The sequence below is a fragment of the Akebia trifoliata genome, chromosome 3, assembly GCF_017979445.1.
Source record: "Akebia trifoliata isolate Shusen 1 chromosome 3, ASM1797944v1, whole genome shotgun sequence".
NCBI classification, from domain to species: Eukaryota; Viridiplantae; Streptophyta; class Magnoliopsida; order Ranunculales; family Lardizabalaceae; genus Akebia; species Akebia trifoliata.
The window spans coordinates 8,938,407-8,959,249 of record NC_141377.1 but is presented as its reverse complement, the minus strand read 5'-3'; the positions used below and the strand labels follow the sequence as shown (position 1 = coordinate 8,959,249).

The following is a 20,843-nucleotide window of genomic DNA, read 5'->3' as shown; positions in this document are numbered from 1 at the left end:
AATATCTCTTAGACTTAAAGGCGAATCTGAACCTTACTCGATTTATAAATAACTAGGTTTGGTGCTTTTGAAATCCACCGATATCACATTGAGTTAGTCGATAAGTCTATTAAGGTTCCCAAGGGTGTAGTTGAGGACGTAATAATGAAGTCAAAGATTTCTATTTTTCAGTTGACTTTGTTGTCTTAAACATAGAATCAGATATCAATCTGTATAGTCATGTTCCTATAATCTTAGAACGTCCATTTTTAATAATTTTTGACAATCATTCGTTGTAAAAATGAGATTATGTTTTTGACATTCAGGGATATGAAAGTCAAATTGAGCGTCTTCCATAATTTTCAAGGAATTGATGTAGATAATGACGTAAAGGACATGAACATGATAGATACCCTAGTCAATTGAACATGTTAAGATTTAGGATATTATGATCCCCTAGAAAAATATTTAGCTCATTTTGATTAAGATTTTGACATAGAAGAGTCCATGAGTGAAGTCAATGCTTTGCTTGAATATATTCCTTACTTAGACTTTACGCGTTGGCACGCAAAAGACGAAAGTCTTCATGTTCGTACTTCCACTCTCGTTCCTTCCCAAATCGAACTTCCCAAATTAAAACTCAAAATACTTCTAGAGACTTTGAGATATGCATTTCTTGAAAAAAAATCAAACTTTACCTGTGATAATTTCCTCTCACCTTAGGTTGTTACTAAGAAATTTTGTATCATTATGGTAGTAAACCAAAACAAAGAGTTAATCCCCACTCGAGTCCAAATCGGATGGAGAATGTGTATCGATTATAGGAAACTCAACTTAATGATTCCAAAGATCACTTTCTACTATGTTTCATTGACCAAATGGTAGAGCGTCTAGTAGAACATTCATACTATTGCTTCTTGGATGGTTACCCTAGGTACAACCAAATACACATTACTCCCACCGATCAAGAAAAATAACTTTTATTTGTCTTTTCGAAACTTTTACGTAATGTCGCATGCCCTTTAAGTTATGCAATACACCCGCTACTTTCTAACGGTGTATGATGAGTATATTTTCAGACATTATAGAAAGATATCTTGAAGTATTCATAGATGCTTTTTTAGTATTCGGATCAAATTTTGAGGAATGTCTCCATCACTTGACTTTGGTCTTCGTGCGTTGTAAAGAAGTCAACCTAGTACTCAATTAGAAAAAAATACCATTTTATGGTAACATCTAGAATTGTGAAAAGGCACATTGTTTCTACGAAAGGGATTAAAGTAGATAAAGTCAAGGTAGGTTTAATTGAGAAGTTACCACCTTCTAGAATAGTCAAAGAAATTAGGTCATTCCTAGGTATGTAGATTTCTAGTATAGATTCATTAAAAATTTTGGAAAAATTTCGAAGCCTTTATATGAACTTTTAGGCAAGGATGTTCCTTTCAACTTCACAAAGTCATGTCTTTCCGCATTCAACAAGTTTAAATTCAAGTTAACCTCGGCACCCATCATTTAACCTTAAAATTGGAACATTTTATTTGATGTTATGCACAATGCTTTAGATTATACGATAGGCGCTGTCTTGGGTCAACAAATTGATAAACATCCTCATATTATCTAGTACGTCAATAAAATCCTTAGTGATGCTCAATTGAATTACTCTACAATAGAGAATGAATTGTTAGCAGTGGTCTATGTCGTTGATAAATTTCATCTTGACCTAATAGGATTGATAGTCGTGGTCTACACAGATCATACGACATTGAAGTATTTTCTATAAAAGAAGGATGCTAAATCAAAGTTAATTTGTTAGATTCTACTCTTACAAGAGTTTGATTTCGAGATCCAAGACAAAAAAGGGTATAAAGAATGTAGTAGCTGATCACCTATCAAGGATTGTTATTGAGTCATCTGAGGAATCTTTATCCATTTCTGAACCCTTTCTCGATGAGCAACTTATGCAAATCTCTAATTCTAATAATTCATGGTATACTAACATTGTCAACCACCTATTTACAAGTCCATTGTCAGTCTTAATGATTAGGCAAGAAAATTTTCGTTTTCTTTTGAAAATCAAGTGGTATTTCTAGGATGAACCATACTTATTCAAGTACTGTCCTGACCAGATCATTAGATGTTTTATTTCAACCTGTGAGCAAGCTAATATCATAGAATTTTTTCATAATCATGCCTACAAAGGGCACTCCAATGGTAAAAAAATCGTTGCAAAAATCTTGCAATGTGATTTCTTTTGGCCTTTCATTTTTCGAGATGCCTACAAGTTTAACAAATCTTATAATTGATGTCAAAAATTAGAAAAAAATTTCAAGAGAAATGAAATGCCTCAGAATCGTATCCTGATTATCGAGATTTTTGACGTTTGGGGCATAGATTTCATATGACCCTTTCCTATCTTCCAGGATTACCCATATATCTTTGTTACCATTGATTATGTATCAAAATGGGTACAAATTGTAGCATGTAAGATGAACGATCACAAGGTGGTGATCAACTTTGTCAAAAAGACCATCTTAGTAAGATTTGGTACTCCACAAGTTATCATAAGTGATAGTGACTCATTTTTACAATAAAATCTTTGTAGCGTTAATAAGAAAATACCTCATAACTCATAAAATTACAACACCTTATCATCCACAAATATGTGAACAGATGGAGATTTCTAATAAAGAAATTAAGATCATTTTGAAAAAATATAGTCAATCCTTCACGAAAAGATTTGTCTTTGAGATTAAATGACTTACTATGAGCCTACCGAACTACTTTCAAAACACCAATAGGCATATCTCCCTATCGATTAGTTTTTGGCAAAACCTATTATCTTCGTGTAGAACTTGAGCATCAAGCTTATTGGGTAATCAAGCGCCTCAACTTTGATCTTGATAAAACCATTGAAAATCACAAATTACAACTTGATGAATTAGAAGGGATCATAAATGACTCTTATGATTGTGTTAAATGCTACAAAGAGCATACAAAATTTTATCATTATAAGTAATTTCTTTGACGAAGTTTTGAATCTAGTTAAAAAGTTTTGTTGTACAACAACATATTCCACCTTTTTTCAAGAAAACTCAAATCTCACTGGACTGGCCCTTTTATTATCTAAATAGTTTACCAACATTGTGATATTGAAATCCTTAATCCTAAGAGTGGATTCACTTTCAAAGTGAATAGCCAGTGTCTCAAACCATATCTCGAATGTGTACATCTAGAGAAAGTTCTTCTCTTCGATGAATCGATTCATCAGGGTTAATAGAGTTTTTGTCTAGCTAAAGACATTAAACTTAGTGCTTTTGGGAAGTAATTCATTTTTTTGTTTTTGTTTTTAGTAGTTTTAGAATTTTTGGATGAGACTTCAGTTAGGCATAGAACTTGGCCATTTCCCTCATCAAGAATAGTTATCGATTCGGAGTCAAAGTGGTAGGTTCTAAAAGAAAAATCATAGTTGGTCTCATATGTTTAGGGTTGCACAACACTTAGTAGAAAGAAATGGTCTACCTGTCGATAGATTTTTCCCTTGCTAGCCCTCTTCAAATAGTTGCCGACGAATCGGGACGGCATACCCGATGCACCCAAGCTCTACGTGTTAAAAAGTGATAAGTTGATCCCTTATCACGTTAAGTAATATTCATAGCTTCTTTCCCATCCAAAATCTTAGGTAAATAGTATTTCTTTTGATTTTTAGGTTTATTTTTAGTAAATTAGGATTTACTTAATTAGTGTTTCTTTCATTTTAGGATTGTTATCTTAGAAATTTAGGATTTTATTTTTGTCTCAAGGGTAATTTGGTAATTTTCTATCAATCCTAAACCAAATAAGAAGTCATGATCTCTAACTCTTCTTCTTCATTTTCCTTTCCAAATTCATCTAAAATCATAGTCATAAAAAATAAAATTTTCAATTCTTCTTCCTTAGTCGTTTCTATACAAATTAGAAGTCATCAATGTAGTCAGCATCAAATTGCAACCAACTCGCAGTCATTATGTCGTTAATTCTATCAAATTCACTGCGTCATATTCAACATTTACTGCATCGCAGTCTTCTGATCACCAATCAACATCAGATTTTTATTAGTTGATCGTTGCCTCATACTGATTGTAATGGTACCCATGGCTTCTTCCAAATGAACAATTTTTGAGGAGTGTACTTTTCGGCTATTATTTTCAAAGCATCAATGGATCATGGTTTCATGATACCATCACAAAACAATGATAGAGCAATTTGCTCTATACCAATTTTGAAGTCTATTACAAGGAATTAGTGCGAGAATTTTACGCTTCCATTATTTCAGGCAATCCCGTCACTCCTTCGCTTACCATAGAGTTCTGTGGCATCACGTTTGCTATTGGTCTTGAAGATATCAATACAATCTTAGGAATTATAAAAGTCAAGGGTGGAACTTGCTAGGCCCGTCATTCAGTCGAATTCTTTGTCGCACAATTGGGTCTTAATTCACAACGCATTAGCAAGAGGAGTAGAGGATTACTATCAAATAACTTTCAGGCTAATTAATATTTTTGTTGGTGATGGGTGGCATCAAACATCTTAATGACGTAGAACAATACTTTACTCTTTGCAAAACACATACACATCATGCACGCAATCCAATCTAGGGATCCTACTTTTTACGTGTCCCGTCTCATCTTAGAAATTCTGATAGATGCCTATGTCAAGCCCAAAAGTGCTCATTAGTTTTTTCACATTAGTCTGTCAGATTCTTGAGAGGCATATGGGAGTGTCAATGGCAGTTTTAGTATCCCAAGGCGAGATGACCCAACTTTTAGAATTCAATGGTGGACTATTTTTCACAGAATGAGCCCTGGATTTGTGGCAATCGATACCTGAGCACTTTGAAAGGCATGAATGCCCTCATGGTTATGAACGCCTAGGACAAGAGTTTGATGAGGTCGGAGCAAGTGAAGGTAGATCATCTAGCCTAGATTTTGAAGACACATCTTTCTTGGATGATGTCAAACCACGTCCCTGCCAAAAAGTATTACAAAAATTTTCAAGGGGATGGGTGAGATGTATAAATGGTAGAAGGCATTGGAGCGACGATTCGATATGACTGAACAATACAAGAGGGTGTAAGAGTTTGAGATAAACACTGTTAGAGGTATAACTCATAGGGATTAGACGTTTCATTAGATGTTTAATAAAGAATTTTTAGTATTATATTAGGATTTTTATTAAAATTTACATTGTTAAGTAGTTTTGTGTTTATTTGAATGTTGTACTATCCACGTTTTGTTTCAAAAATAATTTTTTTTGTAATATTCATTTTCTTTTTCGTAGTTATTTTGTCTTGTACTAGTTTACACAATATAGGTTGAAAATACTGGTATGTATTTTTCCAACATAACTTAGGAACCAATTACCTAGACTATGATCACAATATCGTTTATGCTGCTTCTGGAATCATACAATATGATCACAATTAATACATCAAATACAATTGACGCTGCGACAATGGTGAGTGGTATGTTATCTCATTTCAGAGGACATTGTGTTAATATCACAAGATTGTAGGATCATTTCAGGTGCTATCCAACTCACTTTGTTTCCTTTTGTCAATTTCAGTTTGTATATGCATACTAAAATATTGAAGACAATATTATGTTTAAGTTTGGGGGTGTAGGGTTGGATTTCCACCTATTTTCTTTTATTTTCTATTCAAAAATCACAAAATTTTAAAAATTTTGAAAAAATGTGAAAAATATTTTGGCAACTTTGTTGTATTTTGTTTAAGATCTTAGCTTGTATCTTTAAGCACTTAGTTAAAAACACTAAATTAGTCTTTGGTTGGAAGATTTGATCTGGAGTTTTCATTCGTGTTTTTCTTAAGCAAAAATTAGAAAAAATTACCTTTTGTTCATAGTTACTTTTAATAAGGTTACCAAAATTCGAAGTTAAATTGGGTAAATTTTTTACCTTTTTTCTATCTAGAGTATAAGGAAAAATCAAATTTAATGAACTTTGACTTCCTTGTTCATTTGGTTGGTTGATTAGAAGAAAGATATAACTAGGTTAAATATGTCTTAAATAACAACCATTGAATTAGATTGAGTACCTTGAAAATGATTGCCTACTTTCTTAGAAAAATAATGAAAAAAAGAGTAAAAAAGAGCAAGAAAAAAGAAAAGAGTAAAAAAAAGAAAAATATCCCTCTAAGAGAAAAAGAAATAAAGATTCAAAAGAATTAAAGTAGAAAAATTTTAAATTTCAGTAGAGTGAAAGTCATTAAGTAAAAAAACCTGAATACGCTGGAATATCATAGATAAAGTCCCTTAAAAGTATTAAAGTAAATATCCATACTTCTCACTACCCCAGACATGATGCTAAGTTTATAATTAAACCTTAATGATCTAATTATTTTGGATTAGTTAAAAGGTTGAACTTCACTCTAAGAAATTGATTCTCTAAAGTTTTTAAGTTAGAATCATTATCTCTTAAATGTCAATTTAAGTGTAAGTTTTGTCATAAAAAAATAAGAATTAAAACTCCATACCAAGTATTACTTTCAAATGATTGACAAATCTTAAAAGAACTTGTATTTTTAAATATAAGTGTTGATTTTGACCATTATTACTATTAAAGTTATTTTGAATTTTGTGGGTATATTCTCTAAAAATCCTAATGAGTCAAACTCGTCCACTAGGGGTAATATAACGGTTTAAGGGCTTCCTACATTCGCTAAATGCAGTCGAGATGCCTGCAAAAAATGGTAAAATTATTTTCTAAGGGACTAGAGAAAAAATAAGTTTGGGGATGTGATCAGTGTCTTAAAACACTGATTTATCTGCTCTTTTCCCAAGCATTTATCTCGATTTCTATCCTTATTTCATTAGATTAGGTAAATAAGTGTGTTAAGCCTCAATTTATCATATCATGTTATACCATGCGAATTAAGCTTAATTATACAAAATAAATGTATTTATTGAAAAACTGATCACGTGTGTGTACTATACAGGTCCATGATCAAATTGTTAAGATGAACACCAAATCAATCAATCAATAAAGCATTGCAATCTAGAAGACCAATCAAACTTCTATGCAAAATTGGAGATTAAGATGTCTTCAGACCAATGTGGCACAGTTTTTTTTCGAATGGAACGCCCTAAAAATGCTTCGCACGTGAGATTATACGCAAGAGTAATGTCGGTTATTTTTAGATCCTTCTAGAGCACCTCAAATCTTTAAATAAATCATTTTTTCAATTAGGAAAAAGTCTTTGGGTCATCGTTCCTTCTATCTTCTTTCCCCAAATGCCCTTGGCATTTTCTCTATAATTTTCTATTTTTTAGATAGGTTTTATTTTAGTAATTTTTTATAATTTCTCAAGAAGGAGATAGTGTACATTGGTTACCATATGAATACAAGTGTTTGTTTCAATACTTCTTCTTGTATCCTTAAAATGACCATAGGCTAAACTCCCTCCATTAGTGAGTAGAGGAATCCTAGGAACAAGTTTTTAATTATGTGTTTATGTCTTTATTCTTCTATGTTCTATATGATTTTAAGGTTCTCTTCAAGGTTTTATCCAATTCCAATAGATCAAAGCTTTAGATGAAACTCTACACCTTATATGCTTAACTTAAATGTTTTACACTTAGACGAGATTAAGATAAAACATATTTAATCTAGATATTTGATAGTAGGGACTTCACATATTAGTGAATAAAAGAATCCTAACTCTAATATTATTTTAAGCTTCATGCCATACCTTCCAACCCAAGGAGCTCACACCAAACCCTTGAGGTTGAGTACAAAGAAGGATATACTTAAATATAATTTTATTTGTTAATTTTAGGTTACTTTAATCACTAATGACTTTATTATATTATTTTTTAGTATAAATTTCATTTCTATTGCATTATCTTCCAACAACATTTACTCTTCATTTTGTTTCACAAAAATACAAAAATAGATTTTAAATTTGTAACTTAGATTAACTTCATTTTTGCTAATTTGGTAGCATCCCCATTTTATCTTGGGTTCAATCTCTTTACTTGCCTACAAGCTAAGGAGAGTATAAAAATATTAATTTCTATGGGAAGGACAATAACAGTCCCATTCATTGAAGATGGATCGTGACATCTCTACCCTAATGTAATTTTGGTAAGATGATTAGTGAAGAGAGGAAATGTTGCAGATGTTGAAGTACTAATCCAATGACAAAGAGCCACTGAAGCTGATGCAACTTGGGAACGATACTCTCTAATTGAAGAGACGTTTCCTAATACCAACTTTGTAGACCAGGTTTGTCCAAGGAGGGAGGAATGATAGAGTCCTATTTTATTTTTCTTTTGTTAAAGTCCTAAAATAGTGTTCTATTTTATTTGAATAAGTTAGTAGGAAGTTGTTTTATTTGAACAAGTTTATTCCGTAAGAGGTTGTTGGAATAGTCTAGAGTCCAGTAAAAGAAGTCTTCAAGAGTCATCTAGCTTTTGGAGGTTGTAATTATAAATTGAGGAGCTGCTAATGAAGGAGGGTGTGTTTTTTTTAAGAGTAGTTAGTGTAATAGTGGAAAAATGGATAGTTTTATTTTCTCTTGTATTTAAGTTCATTATAATCTTAATGAAAATATGCAGAGAATATTATTAAAAGTCCTTTGGGATTTGGAGATTCACCATTTCGAATTGGTGGCTTAGGAGGTTTGATCTCCTTCAAACAAGATCAATTTCTATATTTTCCTTTTTTTTTAACGATTTGATCAAGTAGGCACATAAAAATTAGTATCAGAATGGTAATTCTTACATGGAAATTGAGTCAATGGATAATGAATTTAAGGAGCTTTGCAAGTTTATGCGTGATGGTTTGAAGAAATGTTATCTCCTAATTGAAGATTTTCTCAAAAAAAAAAAAAATGAAGAAATAATTCAAAAAAGACACTTTTAATAATTAGCATGTTAAAAAATACATAAACTCAACTTGAGATGTTTGTAAATTTCTTCGATATACAGATCGATACTTTTGTATCAGTCATGAACCTCGTCATTCTTATCAAATACACTATCATGGTTGATATACTTATAATATATTTATGTATATGTTATTTTATTATGAGATGAGAGATATTTTATTAATAATTAGAATGTTTTTAGTTTTGTTTATTTTGTGTATTTATTTAAGAAGTTACATTATTTATAATAGATTAACTTGTTTCAGTCATTCATGTTAGGACTATTAATTTGAAATGCGAGTTTACTATTTAGTAATTCTCGTTATTTACTCTACCAACAAAACATTATAGATGTCCTAACTATTGAAATATTTATTCTTAATGAGAAACATTATATAGAGGGATTACAGGATCGTGATGATGATCACTACTTTTGTTATATGTGAATTGAGATTAGAGTTTAGGTGGAACTATTTTGTATGATTTTGGATTTCCTTGTATATATTAGCACCACGTGTGTTATGTCTTCTAACATATATATTTTCAGAAAGTGAGAGTTAGTGTTTATGATGTGGATAATTGGTAATCGATGTGGGATATGCGCAATTGATGTATATTACGCTTTTGGATTGTACTTATTACTGTGTTTATGTTATACTATGATTGTAATAAAATAATATCTAGTTATTATCTATATTACAACATTGGGTGGTGATATATATATGGTGGTTAGAATACTTGTTGAGATGTAGTGGATATATGAACTTTGATTATACATGTGAAATTTTTTAATAAATCCAAATTTTAAGAAAAAAAATTCGAAATTATTTGAAAGAAATTCATATCGTATCTAAGATTTGAAGATTTTTGAAATATCTAAATCTTAAATCAAAATTCAAGTTGTCGAGATCAATAAAGTCGATAAGATAGAGAAAGTTCATAAAGGATTCTAGAGTGGGATATTTTTTTAGGATGTGAATTATATGAGAGAGAATGGATGTACAAGTGAGAGTTGGGTTTCAAAGTCAATGCTTCTTTTATGTATTTGTTGTAAAAAAATTTAAGTCCATCTAAGGATCTAGGCTTTATTGTCGAATCATGTAAATATACTCTCTTATCTATGTAGTTTGGGTTTTTGTCCTTTGTGTCTTATTGTACTCCATCATGACAATACTTCCATTCTTTTGGAACAATAATTGTAGGGAAAATGATTGTGCAAGACTAATTTTTAAAAACATTTACCACACAGACTCCTAATTGAAAATATGATTTATTTAAGATATTATTTTTAAAATATTAGACTTTTAAGGACCTTTTGAAATATTTCTTAATAAAAAAATCAGGATCACACTTCTAAAAATCATTCAAAGCCAAAACATAAGTAATTGTCTCACATCTGCCCTCCAGGTTTGATATCCCTATGTTTTGGAAAGTTGGCTTTTAATGGTCCATATTTTTATTAAGAGATTGTTTAGTATAAATTCTCAAAGATTAGACCTATGGCTCATTTTCCCATAATTCTAAGGAGAATGCTGGAGTGACAATAAAAATAACATTATTTCACACATTACTAACATGGATGTGTGCAAAGAATTATAAATACTTTTCATCGAGATACGAGTCTGATGTATTTATGATTCTATGCACTATTCCACGTCAGCAATGTGAAACAATGTCAATTTTAATGTCACTCCAACAAGATTCTAATTCTAGTGACAAACATTTTTCCATCAACCCCATACTCACACATGTAATTCCAAGTTTTGCAAAGCATGAGATTTGTCACTAACATGTTCTCTTTTTTACCTCGACTATTAATCCACCCCTCAATCCCTAGGCATTACATCTGACGGCCATAGAGCGTTCTTCTTACTCAAACAACATGGATTGGGTTTGATTGGATTGGATCGGATCCAATCTGATCCATTCGACCCAATAGGATCATAAGTCAGTCACATCTAATAAAAACATCATAATTAGCTGTACAGTGGTACACACTACGAGGGGTCACATGAAGCTGGACTCCAATTGTACTGATTAGAGCGTGTTTCTAAATTCACCTAAGTTTTTTGGCTGGTAAATTAATAATGGGTCAGGATCCCTTAACTCCTAAAAATAAATCATGCAAAATTCAATGATTGAGATTTATCCTCGAGATAAGTATTTTTAAGATTTATGTTATGAAGATACTCATAAATCTCAATCACTGGATCTTGCTTTTAAAGGGTTGGGATCATGTGTTTTGTTTTTTTCACGAGTAACTCTTAGGAGTCCACTAATCCTAACCCATTAATAAAACCGGATGTTCTTTATACACTCTGTAATGTGATAGCGTATAGAATCAATCATATATCTTTTTCCTTGTGTATCTCAAAGAAAAAGATCTATGATTCTATGCACTGCCACATCATGGAGCATACAAAAAACGTCAGTTTATCACGACTAAAATTCAAATTGTCGAGATTGAGATTCAAATGATTGGGATTAATGATTCAAATCGTTCATCTTGATAATTCATATTAAAAATCTAGATTGATAATTGGAACAAATGAAATTGATTCCTTCGCAAATATTGGAGAGGAAGCTAGTAATGAATCGGAATCTTCCAGCCACCCTCCAAAAAAGAAAAAGTCAACGATCTATGGCTTAAAACAATTTTACGTTAGTAGGGAGTTTAAATTCCAATGGATCTAATTTTGAAAAAAGTTAAATGTAATTATTGCCGTAAATCTTTAGTTTATTCAAGTACCGGGACTGAAACTAATTCAATGAAAAAATATTTTGGAAAAATATATTTAAAAAGGCATCAACCTGATCTTAGTCAAAATTTATTTAGTCAATCAAGTGCGGGTAATAAGCATGTGGTATTATTCGAAATGATAAAAAATATTTATTAGGCCAGAAATAAAAAAATTGTTAGGGAAGAAGATGTAGCACAATTTGAAACAGTAAAAAAATTTATCAAGGCAAAATACCATTTTAATTGTTGAAAAAGAGAATTTTAAAGAATATATTCAAAAACTTATTTTTCAAATTATGGAGGTATTTCTAGAAATACTTTAAAAAGAGATGCAATGAAAATATTTAAATAAAAAAAATTAGAAATTAAAAGTATTTTCAAATGTGCCCATTCCGATCAAAATGTACTATATATATGTGTTATGGCACATTTTCTTGATCATGAATTAATTATTCATAAATGAATAAATATCTTTGACATTATTATCTTTAAAATATAGTGGGTGTAATTGGTGAAATTAAGAATAATATTATAAGATATTATGAAATTTCTAATTAAAATTTTACAATTATTTTAGATAGTGCAAAAAAAATGATGGTGTAGTTGTATATTTTCTTAAATATTATTTATTAAATGAACAAATATTAAAAGATATATTTCATGTTTGTTGTGTCCCGCATATTTTAAATTTAATTATGCAATCCAATGTTTCATATATAGGTAAAATAATCGATAATATTAGGAAAGTTATTAGTCTTATTAGATTATCATATGTTAAACAACAAATATTTAATGAACTTTGTACTTTAAGTCAATTAAAACTTACTAGATTAACATTAGATGTACCACACAGGTGGAATGCCACCTATATTATGTTAAAAAATAATAATTCCTAATAAAAATCCAATTTAATGTTTTATTATTTGAATTATGTAGTAAAATACAAATAAATGACGAAGATTGGGAAAATGCATAAAATATTTGTAATTTATTTCAATTGATTGTTAGAACAATCGTTGCTTTTTCAAGAGTAAAATATGTTATATCCATCGAATTTTGTTTACAAGTAGGTTCAATTAAAGATCTTTTAAATCCTAATTCTCATAATCCAAATATATTTAAAATGATTGAAAATTTTTAATAAATATTGGGGGTTCAATTCTTGTAAATTTGGCATTTGCTTCAATTATGGATTTTAGGTATAAAGTATAAAGTTTTACAAATTATTTGGAGTTTAAATCTTAAAATTGATGTTGAAATATAATTAGTTAAAATTTAAAAAAATTATTTAATCTTTATAGATTTTATGAAATCAAATTAAGTATAAATAATTTAGCACCGCCATCACCAACTAGTGGTTTTAAACTTACTTTTCAAAGATTATTAACGAACACACCTATAATTAATTTTCAAAATATTCCAATATCGAAATTACAATATTATTGAGATTCTAATCCCATAGAAATTTAGGATGGGAGTACATATAATGTATTAGATTGGTGAAAGGGGGATGCAATATTGTGTGCTATCTATAATGACATTTAATTTACTAACAATTCTTGTTTCTACAGTTGCTTCTGAATAAACTTTTAATGTGGAAGAAAGAGTTTTAACTCCATATAAAGGTCATCTAATTTCGAAGAAAGTGGAGACTCTAATTTGTTTAAAAAATTGGTGGGAGGCTGAGAGTGAAAAACAAAAAAGGGGAAAGTAAAAAATAATTAGAAGAAATATTTGAACAATTTGAAATTTAAAATTTAAAATTTTTATTTTTAGGGTAGAGTTGTGCATATGATAGATAGATGAGTGATTGTCAACCTAATTGACATGTACTCATACCATTGTGATGGAGTACCTCCCCTTTTAACAATTTAGTTTTGCAAATAATATAATGCACTTTGTCTTGATATAATTTTACATTTGTATTAATAAAAGTATGATTGGTGTTTTTGATTCATTTTATGTTATCTTTTTATTTATTTATTATATAAGTTATATAGTTTATATAAATTTTATAGTTTAAATGTTTAATTTATATAAGTTATTTATATAGATTATATAAATTATATAAATATAAACTATATAAGTTATATAATTTAAATATTTAATTTATACAAATTATTTATATAGTTTATATAAGTTATAATGTTATATAGTTTATATAAATTATATAGCGTTACATATGTATAATGTATACTTTATAAGAGTTTATTCAACTTTATCTTAACCAAAATCCAAAATCGGAACCAAAATCTAAATTAAACCAAAAAGAAAAAAAAAACACCATTGTGACAATTTCATTGACTAAATTCCAATTTCATGTCACTATTCATTGTAATTCCCAAAATGTAAACTTGCAAGATGGTAGGTTTTCAAGTGACGATCTCACAGTTCTAAAGTGATAATCTCATTGATTTTTTTCTTTCTTTTACAATGACAATTTCATTGGTTTTAAAAGTGAGGATCTCGTACGTTTGTTACTTTCAGCGAGATTGTCACTTTGGAACAAAACACCATTGAGATCGTCATTTGAAATTATTCTAAGATATCACACGTTGATGTTTTGGGAATTAAAATGAACAGTTAGTTGAAATTGGAATTTCGGCATATTGGGATCATGAAATGGTGATTTACCCTTTATATAAGATGATACAATATATGAAAAAGAAATAGTTTTATTAAAATTTGATTGAGTTCTAACTTCTAAGTGACCGTACGGTACACGTGGGAATCCAACCTACAACGTGGATGGACCATTAATGGTGCAGCTCTTTGCAAGGTAAGTCCATACGATTCTTCCATGTTCAACTTCTCTGCCTTCTGGTCTTCTGGTAGGACCCAGTCAAATGCGTGGACCAATCTTGCAGTCAAGAATTGGACCATGCGAATGCCCAAACTCATCCCAGCACATATCCTACGCCCTGCACCAAAAGGTATGACTTCGAAATCATTGCCTCGGACATCAATATGGGCTTGTTCGCTACCGGGTAGAAATCGTTCGGGTCGGAATTCGAGTGGTTCGGGCCATACTTTTGGGTCACGTCCAATAGCCCATACGTTAACTAGAAGAGTGGAGTTCTCGGGAATTATGTAACCGTTGATTTCACAGCTTTTGGTAGCCATTCGAGGTAGGGAGAGTGGGGTTGATGGGTGGAGTCGAAACGTTTCCTTGATGATGGCTTGCAAGTAGGTGAGTTGGCTAATATCTGACTCGGTCACTAGCCGATTCTTCCCTACAACCGAGTCGAGTTCTTGTTGGGCTCGAGCAAGGATGTTGGGGTGGCTTATGAGTTCCGCTAGGGCCCACTCCACGGTGCTTGATGATGTGTCCGTGCCAGCTACAAATAAATTCTACAATGTGGGAAATATAGAAATATTAGAATTAGGACATTATTAGGGACTAAAAAGATATTTATTAAAAATTGATTACCTTTTGAAGAATTTATGATTCTGGCTCACTGTTCATTTTAATTATCAAAACGTGAATAATAATGAATTTAGGGTTTTTAAAATTACTATTTCACAGGTTTAAAGTGACAATTTCGCTTTAAATATAAGAAATAGTCAATTGTTCACATTTTGGTAATTAAATTGAACAATGAATCAAAAATCGTAAATAACTCATTTTCAGCTCACGAAATAGTAATTCACTCTAGTAAAAATATTTCTATTAGATTTGTAAGTCCACACTTTGAAATGCACAATAATACCAACTTTCATCTAATTACTTCTTCGGGATATCATTTTGATAACTACTAAAGAGGCTTTGATGTTAAAAGAAAATTTTATAAAATCACTTTTCAATTAAATAAAATATCAAATCCCTAATATTAGGCATACTCACTTTTGTGGATGTAGGTATTATTGTCGAATCTAGTAAATTTACTCTATTATTTGTGTGAGATTTTTTTTTTCTCCTTTATGTCTTGTTGCGCTCAATCGTGAGAAAATTTTCATGTTCCCAAACTATAATTGTAAATAAATCATGATAATTTGACTTACCCACGTGGTATACTCAGTTGATACCCCCTGACATGACAGGCTTGGGAGTCGTAGATTTACTATCTTCAATATACAAAATTACAATTTCCCATAAAAAGGTGTGGTTTTGTATCTTAAGAAGAGTAAATCTACGATTTTTGAACTTGTCACGTCTGGAGTGTCAATTGAATATGCCACGTGGGTAAGTCAAATTATCATGATTAATTCTAAATTCTAATGATAGACATCTCTACATCCACCCTATACTCACACTATCAGACACTTGCTCCCCCCAGTTTTTCAAAGCATGAGATTTGTCATTATAAATGTTCCCATTTTGTACCTCAACTAATAATCCACCCCCAATCCCTAGGCATTACATCTTACGTTCATGGAGGAAGCTTCTTACTCTCACTCAAGCAAGATGGATTGGGTTTGATTGGATTGGATCCAAATGACCCAATCGGATCCTGAGTGAGCCACATCTGACAAAAACAACATAATCAGCTGTACAGAGGTACACCACGAGGAGGGGCTCACATGACGCTGACTCCACTTGTATTTAAGGAAGGACTCTAGATTTCGAGGCGTAACCATCAATCCAAGAGAAACAATAAAGAAAGTTCAAAGGGAAAATTACTTAATAGACCTTCGATAGGGATGTATTTCTAAATGCTTCATAAACTTCTAGGCAGTATCTTAACAACCCAATTAGTAAAAAATCTTCTATTCGTAGTAAAGTACCTCACCTTTGAAAAATGGGAAGCTCAAATTTTGAAGATTGATATTCAAATTATCGAGATTAATAATTGAAATCGTTGATCTCAACGATTCATGTTAAATGTCTAGATTGAAGATTGGAGTAAAAGTTGATGTCAATGATTTGAATTATTGATCTTGATAATTTGAATCATCAATCTCAATTATCGAAAAGAGGGGTTAAGGGAGAAAAGTTTACTAACCAAATTATTAACACATGACCAAAAGATAAGGGGTATATTGAAGTAAGAAATAGTTAGATTAGTTGGGCGGAACTAGTGAGGGCAATTGCCCCCACAGAACTTTGAGACACTCCTATATTTTCAATTAATTATAGGCCCTATTTGTCCTTACTCCCTCACCTCTCTCCCTATTTACCCCCACACCATCAATTTTTGAACCCACCCCCTGGACTCTTTAATTTTTTGACTGGATCTTCTCATATGTTAATTGAAAATGAAATAAATATCTTCAATTTCTAATAAAAAACCTCTGAATGTCTCTCTAAAATCATTCATCTTCAAATTCCTCAATCATACATTAATCATAGTTTGTCCCCACTACAAGAAAATCCTGACTCCTTCCCTATAAATTAAGGTTGCTTAAGTAATTTTTTTCAAATTCAAAAAATTCGTGATGTAAGATTTCTGCATAAATAGCTTCAAAGTTGGGTAATCAAACTTCCACCTGGCTTTCAAATTAGTATGAGTGGTATCTAAACTATTCAAAGTTTGAGATTGACGTATGGATTTGTCGGTGTGCCTACGTTGCTCGTGAGGATACTTGGTTAATAGACCTCGACATTAAAGTCAATAAAAGGACAAAGCCGTTTCAATTTTTGGTTTCTAGATTTTTTTAGACAAAATAAAACAGTTTTTTTTTTTTTTTTTTTTTTATATGCAAAATAAAACAGTTGTTCTTAACAGTATGCTGAGAAGCATAGCTTTTTTTTTTTATTATCTTGGGGGTACATGTATTTATTTGTGAGCACTTCCAGTTCAGTATTTAAAATAAAATAAAAAATAAAAAATAAATTGATTTCTTTAGGTTCTCTCATAAGTTGTACGACTTCAATGTTAAGGTTTTTAATTTTATTTTGATTCTCTCTCATGCTTCTAGTTTTTGAAAGACTATGAAAGTGACAGATGTTTGTTTCTTGGATTAATATACTCTTGATCCTGAAAGTGATCATAAATAAATACATGTAAAGGCTAGCCTTAGTAACTTAGTAAGATTTCTAATCTTACTAAGGCTCGTTTAACTCAGAAAGATGCAGAAGAAAAAAATTTTGAACTAAAAAAAATAATTATTATTTTTTAGTGCTAAATTTTAAGTTTAAATTTTGGTGTTTCAAACTTGGATCAAACCCCAAATTTTTTTTATTTAAGTTTTTCAATGAAATTTAAAAGCTAAGATTTGAAATCTTACTAAGTTAGTAAGGAATCTTTTTGTTTTTATAGGAATATTTTCTTGAAGATCAGTAGTCACGTTTATTTTTATTTAACATACTTTGCTTGCTTAGAATATATATAAAATTTGGAGAGAGATGAAAAATACCAGAAGCAAGGCTTTAATGTCAGTGTCCGTAATTTTCCCTCCTTCGCCGTCCGCATCATCGTCCTTCAACCCAATCATCGTACTCAACAAATCATTGTGGCTATGGATCCCATGACCATCAGAACCGTTGATCTTATGTTCTTCGATGATCACATTTAAGAAATCATCAAATCTTTTATGCAGTTTCTTCATCTTGGTAGCTACACCTTGTAGGTCCAACCACTCTAGAGCAGGAACAAAATCACCAATGTTGAATACTCCAGCTAACACCATCAGCTCCACTACCATCTCTTTAAACTCCTCTGATTTGTGGGTCCCATTACCATCATCACCATTTCCAAACACTCTCCTACCCAATATCACCCTCGCTAGTGCATTTGTAGTACACACGTTAAGCAACTGCCCTAAGTTTAGTGGGCCCGGGCCTGATCGAGCCAGGGCCTGCGTCAACACATCAACCTCCTCCTGCATGTACATACATCGAAACATTATTATTGTTTGGTGATGGTCAATTTATTGGGTTTGTCGGTCAACTCATTTGTCGGTCTCGGAATTGTTAGATGTAGATTCTTATTTATCTGTGCCAACTACTTCTGATTATAGTGCACTTATTTAGTGTTGAACAAATCTAGAGAGTAGATAAAGGTGTACATCTGATGGTTAGAATCATTTTCAAATATTGACTTTCAAATAGAGTGCTGATAATTTGACGGACTTTTGGCACCTAATGCACGGTGACGTGGAAGCATATAATTTACTAAAAAGAGAGAGAGAGAGAGAGTTTCTCTCTCTTGCCGTTCTCTTCTTACATATTTATTTTTTTAGATTTCAAATCTTACAAAGATTAGTGGGCCCACATTGATAATCCAACAACACAGCCATCTAGATTTTATGAAAATATTCATGTTAGAAACAAGGAAAAATTTAAAAAAATTATTTTTCGAGCTTGATCCAAGGTATTTAAAATGGATGGCTACCAAACACCTAAATTTAAAAATAAAATTCAACGGTGAATAATAACTTTTTATTTATTTATTATTATTTAAAGTTCATATAATTTTATCCTCTACAACCCCATTCCATCGGATCATGATTTTGAATGTCATAAGATGATCGGATTTGAAAGTTTCACTGTAGGCAGGAGAGATAAACTCTTTTTTTTTTTTTTTTTAAAGATATGTGCTTCCACATCAACGTTTGTCAGGTGCATGCGTCAAAAGTCCATCAAATTATCAGCACTCTTTCAAATACACACGTGTAACCATCCTTCAAATAGAATCATGATAATCTGACCCCCCACGTGGCAAACTCAATGGACTACTCTGACGTGACAAGTTTCCGGAATTGTAGATTTGTGCTCCTCGGGGATACATGGCCACACTTTCCCATAAAAAGATGTATTTTGAGAGAACCATGTATCCCGAGGAGTGCAGGTGTACGGTTCCCAAACTTATAATGTTAGGTAATCGATTGAGTTTGCCATGTGGGATAGTGTGATTATCACAAAGCATACAGAATCATGACAATCTCACTGCCCCACATGGCAAACTCAATCTACCACCTTGACGTGACAAGTTCGGGAACTGTAGATCTGCACTCATCGCGATACATGGCTGTACTTCCCCATAAAGAAGCGTGTCTCGAGGGAACCATGTATCCTGAGGAGTGCAGATCTACGGTTACGAACTTGTCACGTTGATAATTGATTGAGTTTGCCACGTGGGGAAGTCAGATTATCACGAGTCAAGCCTCTATGTTGAGTACACACATCCATGTCATTCATCAGACAAACTCTGAAAGTTCTGTTAGAAACTCGAAAAAATTTAGTTGGGTTTCTTACCAAAACCCAGCATCATTAACGTCCCTAAAAATATTTTCTTCTAAAGATTTGATTGTTGAACGAAATAAATTTTTAAAAGTGATGAAGGGTACACAATTGTTACCAAATTTCAGGATTACTCGATAAATCTTAGATTCTTCGATTTAAACAGCATCCATGGATGGATCCATGCTTGGACATATAAACTTACATACTTAATGTACCTGGCGGACATGACGGAAGTCATCCAAGGCCTTATTAGAGAAGAGATGAACAGCGCAGATCTTCCTAAGCATGCGCCACCTTGGACCGTAGGGTGCAAAAACAAGATCCTGATAGTTATAAGCTATGTGTTTGGCACCAGAGTTTGGTGGACGGTTTGAGAAATTGGCGTCATGGGTCTTCAAGAACTGAGCTGCAACATCAGACGATGCTGCAACCACCATGTGGACAGATCCTAACCGTAGATGGATGAGGGGCCCATAAGTTTTGACCATAGAAGCTAGAGAATGGTGAGGTACTGGTCCTAAGTGAGGAAGGTTTCCTATTATGGGCCATGGTTTTGGGCCTGGAGGAAGTGAGATGGGGTGACGGTTAAGGAAGAAGAGGGTGCGTAGGTTAAGTAGGAAGAAGATGAGGAGGGCGAAGAATAAGGTGAATAACAGGAGCTCAAGAAAAGTCATGTTTTATGTGTGTGTTTTGAGGGGAAGGGTTGGGGTTTTGTATATATATAATATAAAAGGAGTGAGGACACACATGTGGGACTTCTTGGCACCTATCACCAATGTGTGGTGGGTAGCAAAGCATGCTCACCAGTTCATAAAGAGAGACTGGTGGATGGGAAAGTTAAGTAAAAGAGAAAATCTATTCGCACACCAAATTTTACTTATAACGGACCAATATAAACTCTAATCCCGGGTATTCATGTTACCCAAACATGGTTATCACACCATTATATTACAAATAAACACAATATAAGTGATTTTATTATATGGTGTGATTTCATAGTTAAATCATGATGTTCACCTATAGGGAAGATTAAGTAAGGATGTGTTTCTAAATGCTCCATGAGATTTTAGCGTGTC

The 20,843-nt window shown here is 31.9% G+C and overlaps 1 protein-coding gene across 1 annotated transcript; it reads right to left on the bottom strand.

The window, feature by feature from the left end:
- Positions 1-14,299: 14,299 nt before the first annotated feature.
- On the bottom strand, positions 14,300-20,473 carry TT7 (Cytochrome P450 superfamily protein). The gene is made up of 3 exons (XM_086433788.1): positions 19,983-20,473; positions 17,940-18,404; positions 14,300-14,993 (listed from the first exon to the last, which is right to left on the bottom strand). The coding sequence occupies exons 1-3, from the start codon at positions 20,439-20,441 to the stop codon at positions 14,346-14,348; spliced, it is 1,572 nt and encodes a 523-aa protein (XP_086289914.1). The 5' UTR covers positions 20,442-20,473; the 3' UTR covers positions 14,300-14,345.
- Positions 20,474-20,843: the final 370 nt, after the last annotated feature.